General features: G+C 41.3%; 1 protein-coding gene across 1 annotated transcript; it reads right to left on the minus strand.

Annotated features, from left to right (window-relative positions):
* Window positions 1-2,866: 2,866 nt before the first annotated feature.
* LOC145001241 (high affinity nitrate transporter 2.4-like) lies at window positions 2,867-4,753 on the minus strand. The gene is made up of 2 exons (XM_078960598.1): window positions 3,864-4,753; window positions 2,867-3,750 (listed from the first exon to the last, which is right to left on the minus strand). The coding sequence occupies exons 1-2, from the start codon at window positions 4,671-4,673 to the stop codon at window positions 2,962-2,964; spliced, it is 1,599 nt and encodes a 532-aa protein (XP_078816724.1). The 5' UTR covers window positions 4,674-4,753; the 3' UTR covers window positions 2,867-2,961.
* Window positions 4,754-7,542: the final 2,789 nt, after the last annotated feature.

Below are 7,542 nucleotides of genomic sequence, written 5' to 3' on the forward strand. Positions count from 1 at the left end.
TGATTACATATTTTGATGTCTTATTACGATGAAAGAACACACATGTATTAAAACTTTACTTTTAATGTAATGGATGATGTTGTTGCTTGTTTACTACTTTACACTGTTATGATACTTCACATGACGTCCTCCACCCCGAAATGTTTCCGCCGTTCTTGGTTTTGGGGTGTGACACCAGCGCTGCTGGTGGTGGTGGTGCGACGATATTGGCTGCCAGTGGTAGTGGCCAGAATCGAGGTCATGGTCACGTCCTCCAGTTTGATTGTTGTTTCATTCTTTGTTTGATTATGTTTTTCAGCTTTTTTAAACTGTTCCGTTAAGTTTTTGATTGTAATTATAATTGTTTTGTTTGAAGGACGAAGGCAAGGCACCCTATGTGTTCGGTGGAATGCCCCAAATAAGATGCACATGGTTAATTTGCTCAATTTCTTCTCCTTCTTATTGTCATAATTTTTAAGAGAAGTTATTAGGAAATGTGGGTGGAAGAAAATAAGCGAAATTATTTATTGATAGGCGTAAGGTTACAGTTGGGTTTTATACAATCAACCACCACCAAGATTGCCACCAAACTCCAGAGAAATTCAGAAGATATGCCAGTTAATTCATCTTTGTCACTGATATGGCATGAAGCTTCGTCAGTTAATTCAACTTGGTCACTGATATGTCATGCAATGAAAGCAAAAGATGGAGTTGGAATTCGTCATACGAGATGAAGATAGCGTATATGTATTCAAGGCAAGGGTTTTATATCTGTTTTAGTTTTTAGTTTAGTTTAGTTTTTTTTTTTTTGAGAACTCAAGTGGTGGACTTTTTTGTGACTGATAACCTTCTGTATGAAAATTTTATTTCATGGAGATGGTAACTGGACTCACCAACTTAAGTGATTTTTTAAAAAAAAAAATGGTTTAGTTTTATTTAATAATGATTTTGACAAAAACAATACAGAGGTGAAAGTATCTTCAAGTTGACAAAATTCTGGAAGATGATCATTATTAGGAAGGAGAGTTCTCAACTAATCATATTCTTTCTACTCGCTCATATTTACAAGGTGATTACTGTAGTTCTTGACTCGACTCATCATATATGTGCTTCATTTATTTTTTTGAATTCTAATTATGATGCCTTAATAGTTAGAAATTTTTTATTCTAACATTTTTGGACCAAAATGATCATGCATATTGTTTCTATACTCAAAAAATTTAATTTTAAGTTTTTTGGACCAAACTACCCCTGCATATTTTTTTTAAACTTAAAAAAATTGATTTTAACGGTTTTGGACCAAACTAACCCTTCATACTATTTTTATAGCTATTTTTTTTGGCTTTAACAGTTTTGGACTGAAATGCCCCTGCATAATGTTTTTATACTTAAAAAAAAATTTGACTTTAACAATTTTGGATGAGATTGGCCTTACTAGGAGCGTTGATCGGAAAACAATCACCTCATTATTTTACAAGAGGTTTTGGTATTACTCTCATTTTTTCCATTTGCAACAGTAATAAGAAGAAGGCATTGATGTGGTTAGTTTTTTTTTATTTAATCAAATTGATGCTATGGTGCTCAGATTAATATAAAGCTTCTATTCTTCTTTCAAATATCTATAATTTTTCATGTAATTCTTTAGATTTTAGGGTTTCTTCGTTTGTGGTTATTGATGCAGGTGATTTGAATAACCTTCCTCCTACCTTGCTTCACGTTTGAACCAGATGCCCTGTTAAGGTTGGTTTACATGATTCCTAGATATATTAACTGAAAGTGTGACAACTATTAATTAATTAAAAATTGAAAAAAAATCTTTGAATAGTTGGGACATTTTTTATTTTGATGCTATTGTAGATGTATTTTTATGCATTACGGTATTATAAAAATAAAAAAATGTTGAATAATTTGATTAAAAACGATATATTGCAATCACATGTATGTATGATTTGTATTCATTAAAAAAAATATTGATATTACAAATAATGATAACATATACTCTAGATTTTATAGGTCGTTCTGTATTTTGGTGAGATGACGGGGGTACGTGTCGTTGAAAGAAGAGAAAGCAAAACACTTGAGCAACTGATGAAAGAAGGTTGTTAATATGAACAATTAATAGTTGAAAATGTATTCTTATTTGAAAATAGTTTTTAGATTGACGAAGTCATTCTAACTTTAAGTAACACATGTTTATGCAAGGTAACTCTCGTTGCAACTCGGATAAATTCTTTGGATTTGGAGCTATAATTGCAAAGTTCCAAAAAAATTTATTTTTTACTAAATTTTAAATAGATACTACCATTTTGTTTGTTATAGACCTCCAATTACAACTTCTCATTTTTAATAATTGTTTGTTTTAATCTTTTGCTGGAGGCAACGTTGAAACGGCAACGAAAGGATAGGTACGATTTCTTCCTAATCCATATACTTTTCTGATGTTGATTATATAATCCGTAAGCGCACCAAACAACATTTGTAATGAATCGATTGATCGAATGTATGGAATTGATTTAGGTAAAGACCTCGAATTCTCAAACATTCATCTCATGTTTTCGCTGTTACTGCATCTCTTCTCCTAGGAATATGCAACATCTCTCATACAACTTTTAAGGTACGTACATGTATATGTTACTTGGATTTATTATAGTGATTTCAAGTCATCCTTAATTCTTTTCTTCAGCATCCACTTACCCTACAAATCTTTACTTAGATTTCTTATATGTTATCATGCCCAACAACTATTTGATGATTAAAGATAATAATTCAAACATTTCTCTCTATTTTCTCCCTCTTTCAAGATTTCCGTTTTTAAGCAACACTATAATTAATAGTCATCTGACACATGTAAACCATCCAAAAATGAAACTATCGAATTAATGGAATAACGAACTCTAGCTTCATTAATTATTTATAAGGGTATATATAATACATTTGAAGGCAAACATCAAATATCTATAAATCTATAAAATTTTCATATACTTAAACATGGTTATTGTTAGTAGTGGCATCCGTTGGTGATGCAACCGATGCCACCTTTCCTCCACGCTCCGACCGGCTGTTCTCGGCGAACTTCAGGCTTCCTTGGTGCATTCCCTTTTGCTTCTCCTCCTCCGTCCACTCCGAAACATAGTAATTCTCCTCACTACCCTTAACGTTATCATTACTAGGTGGAAAGAACATGCTCCCCCACTGAGGAAAGTGAACCAAACTCACTGGAAGTGTACAACATATGATCATGATACCCATATAAGACAACCCTTTTGCAGTCGAGAACGAAGCGTTTGCAAAGAACACTAACTGGGTCAACCCAGATCCAAAGTTTCCACCTGCTCCCGTCATCCCTGAGATGATACCTAGAGATCTTCTGGAAATGAAAGGGATGATGCCGAATGTTGCACCACATGCAGCCTGTGCTCCGACAGAGAAGAGGATCATAAAGGTGATGGCTAAAGGTAAGGAGTTGACTAGGCCGAGGCAGAGACAGAAAATCCCTCCGGCTGTCTGGAGAAGCCATAAGTTCCATAGACGACCACGCATTCCAAACCTTTTCGCCATGAAATCTGATGTCCATCCTCCGAAAGGTCGGGCCACGATGTTTGCCATTCCAAAAGTGGCAGCAACAATTCCAGCAAGATGAAGCTTTAGATCAAATCTGTCGTAAAAGTACTCAGCGATGACATTATCAATGGTTAATTCGACACCCATGGAGTAGCCATAGAGAAGTACAAAGATCCACGTCCTATAGTTCGTCACAGCATACCATAACACCTGAAAAAAAAACGATCACAAAATCATAATCTCACTATCAAATTGACTTTAAGATTCTTTCCTTAGTTAATTAATATAATAGCCTAGTGTGAACATATATAATTAATGTATACCTTGCCGAATTTGTCTTTGGCGACATCACCCTTCTTCTGAAGAGCACCAAGGTTCCCATCTGGTAAATCTTGGCCAAGAGTTAACACCAAAATCCCCATTATAACATTCATCAACCCGGGTATAAAGAAGGCAATCCTCCACGCTGTAAACGGCGTCGCACCAGCCTTCTTTATGATCTCGAACAACACCGGCATCAACAGCTGTGTTGCACCACCACCCATGTTTCCCCATCCGGCGGCAGTCCCATTCACTAGTCCGATGATCTTACCGTTAAACATGGTGCTCATCCAGTACTGACAAGACACAAATGTCGCCAAAGAGAACCCTATCATGAACCTCACTGCGATATACCCACTCGCATCTTCAACAAGCGCCATGCAAAACACTGTCGGAGCAGACAGCATGATGAGGAAAGCGCAGCCATAGCGGGGGCCCAACATATCGCATACAGCACCCATTACAAGCCTGGAGAAAATGCTTCCGGAGACAGACGCAACACCAGCATTCCCGATGTCTGATTTGGTGAGATTAATATTGTCCCGGATGATGGGAACGAGTGGAGCCGCCGCGAAGGTGGAGACGAAGGTGGTGAAGAAAGAGAGCCAGGAGAGATGGAAGGTTCTCATGTGAGGTTTTGCCAAAGAGAAAAGGTTGAAGACTTTCGCCTTGTGTTCAGAGTCGACTGGAAGGTCGAATTTGGCGGTGGTGTCAGTGGGTACCATTGGAGAAGCAACGGAGAAAGCCAGCACCTGCTCCCGTCCGGTGACTCCATGCATGGAGCTTCCCGGAGATCCTTCAATCTCAGGCATTGGTTATATATAAATTATTTTGCACACAATGTGTGAGGAAATTAAATGCTTTTGTTACTGAGTCTCTTGATATCTTTTTGGATCAGACGTTCTGTTTATATATAGAGGCATGACAAACCCATGTTCGAAATGGAGTAAACAGTTGTACGATACAACCAAATGATGCATGGAAGCCATATGTACACACGACTTGGGAGGAGTATAATGAATGCGGTAATTAATCAGGGCTTAGCGTGTTGACATTTGGGGTGGGTTTCAACCAGTCGAAATTCCCAAGAGGTTGTGAAGTAATGCGTTTTGCCGCATCCTATGAATAGAATATTATTTTGGCTTTTCATATATACTAAGATATGGAATCCGTTTAGCATGATTTTTCGTATCTTTGAATGCGGAAAAACAAAGTTGATTACAAGTTTTAAAATCAGAGTTTTTCTATCTATAAAACTAATTTTGTTTTTTTCAATGGACTTTTTTCTAAATACACATTTTCTGTCAAAAAGGTCGAACAATAATTTAGCTTTTTTTTTTTTTTTTTTTTTAAACGGTCAATATTATAAAAACGCATCCAAATAGTAAGAAAATATAGGGGAAAATTTAGCACTTACATATTACATATACAAAGAAAATTAAGTCTAAGACGAAAAAAGAAAATTTAGCTTTTATGTAAATGTTTGATTAAGGGAAAATGAGGGTAACTACATCTTACCTTTTATCCATGGTCATATATGGTACTACTGCTGAATCGTCCACCAGACACTTCCGCAGCTGCGAAACATGGAAGGTGCTGTGGATCTGACTGAGCTCGGCTGGCAGATCCAGCCTATACGCCACCTTGCCCACCCGGGCTGCAACCCTGAACGGCCCGATGAACCTTGGGCCCAACTTGCCCCGCTTCCTGAATCGAATGACACCTTTCCAAGGCGACACTTTCAGGAGGACCATATCCCCGACTTGGAACTCCAAGTCGGATCGACATCTATCGGCGTAGCTTTTCTGCCGACTCTGTGCAGTCTGAAGTCTGCTCCGAACCTGCTGGATCCTCTCGGTCGTCTCTAGCACCACCTCGGTGCTTCCCATGACTCTCTGGCCAACCTCCCCCCAACATATCGGGGTTCTGCACTTCCGCCCATACAACATCTCGAACGGTGGTCGGTCAATGCTCGCGTGATAGCTGTTGTTGTAGGAGAACTCAGCCAAGGGAAGATAGGTATCCCAGCTACCACCGAAATCCAACACACACGCCCGCAACATGTCCTCCAAAGTCTGGATGGTCCGCTCACTCTGACCATCTGTCTGCGGGTGAAAGGCGGTGCTAAAATGCAGACGAGTGCCCAACTCGTCATGGAATTTCTTCCAAAATCTGGAAGTAAAACGCACATCTCTGTCCGAGATCACCGATACTGGCACCCCATGCCGTGCCACAATCTCCCTGATATAGATGTCGGCCAATTTTTCGGCCGATATGCTCTCCTGAATTGGAATAAAGTGAGCACTCTTGGTCAATCTATCCACGATGACCCAAATCGAATCCACTCCCCGTGCGGTCCTGGGAAGCTTTGTGATAAAATCCATCGTGACATCTTCCCATTTCCACAGTAGAATGTCCAACGGCTGCATCTTGCCATGCGGCCTCTGATGTTCGGCCTTGACCTTCCTGCAGGTCAAACACCGCTCGACGTACCATGCTACATCCCGCTTCATGCAAGGCCACCAATAATCCGGACGAAGATCCCTATACATCTTCGTCGCCCCGGGATGAATAGAAAATCGGGACTTGTGCGCCTCCTCCATCAAAATCTGACGCACGCCACCGTGATACGGCACCCACACCCTACGGTGTAATGTCAAAAGTCCTCTGCCATCATAATCAAAGGAGGAAACCTGACCCACCACACGCTCGCTCTTCCGATGCTCCTCCTTGATAGCCTCCTGTTGAGCCTCCCGAATCTGCTCCAACAGGGGAGTCACCACAGTCATCCTCAAACAGACGTCCCTGATCGGCACCGTCTTGCGGCTAAGCGCATTGGCCACCACATTGGCCTTCCCCGGGTGGTAAAGGATCTCGCAATCATAATCCTTCACCACGTCCAACCACCGCCGCTGCCTCATATTCAGATTCGGCTGGTCCATGAGGTACCTCAAACTCTTGTGGTCCGTGTAGATGGTACACCGAACCCCGTAGAGGTAATGCCGCCAAATCTTGAGGGCAAAGACCACCGCCCCCAACTCCAAATCGTGCGTCGGGTAATTTGCCTCGTGAGGCTTGAGCTGCCGCGAAGCGTAGGCAATGACATGCCCCCTCTGCATCAGAACTGCGCCCAACCCTGAAATGGACGCATCGCAGTAAACCACAAAATCCTCTATGCCCTCAGGCAGGGCTAGGATCGGTGCCTCACACAATTTCTGTCTCAGCATCTCAAACGCAGTCTGCTGCTCGGGTCCCCACCGAAAGACCATGGCTTTCTTCGTCAGTCGTGTCAGGGGTACGGCTATCTTGGAGAAATCTTGGATAAATCTCCGATAGTAGCCCGCCAATCCCAGGAAGCTCTGAATCTCGGATGGGGACTTCGGGACCTCCCATCTCATCACGGCCTCGACCTTGGCCGGATCAACCAGAATCCCGTTCTGGTTGACGAGGTGTCCAAGAAATTGCACCTCGCGCAACCAAAACTCACACTTGGAGAACTTGGCATACAAGCTCTCCCTCCTCAGGGTCTCCAATACCTCCCTCAGATGCTCTTCGTGTTCCTCCCGAGTCTTGGAATAGACCAAGATATCATCGATAAAGACTATCACAGACCGATCCAGCATCGGTCTACACACGCGGTTCATGAGGTCCATGAACGCGGCAGGAGCATTGGTGAGCCCA

This window comes from Lactuca saligna, chromosome 6 (assembly GCF_052625555.1).
Source record: "Lactuca saligna cultivar CGN05327 chromosome 6, ASM5262555v1, whole genome shotgun sequence".
NCBI classification, from domain to species: Eukaryota; Viridiplantae; Streptophyta; class Magnoliopsida; order Asterales; family Asteraceae; genus Lactuca; species Lactuca saligna.

What these genes read in the sequence shown, in the direction of transcription:
- LOC145001241 (XM_078960598.1), bottom strand. Translation starts at nt 4,673, where the DNA reads ATGCCTGAGATTGAAGGATCTCCGGGAAGCTCCATGCATGGAGTCACC. An exon ending in CCAAAGACAAATTCGGCAAG is followed by an intron (nt 3,751 to 3,863) that starts GTATACATTAAT and finishes TTTTTTTTTCAG; the next exon opens with GTGTTATGGTATGCTGTGAC.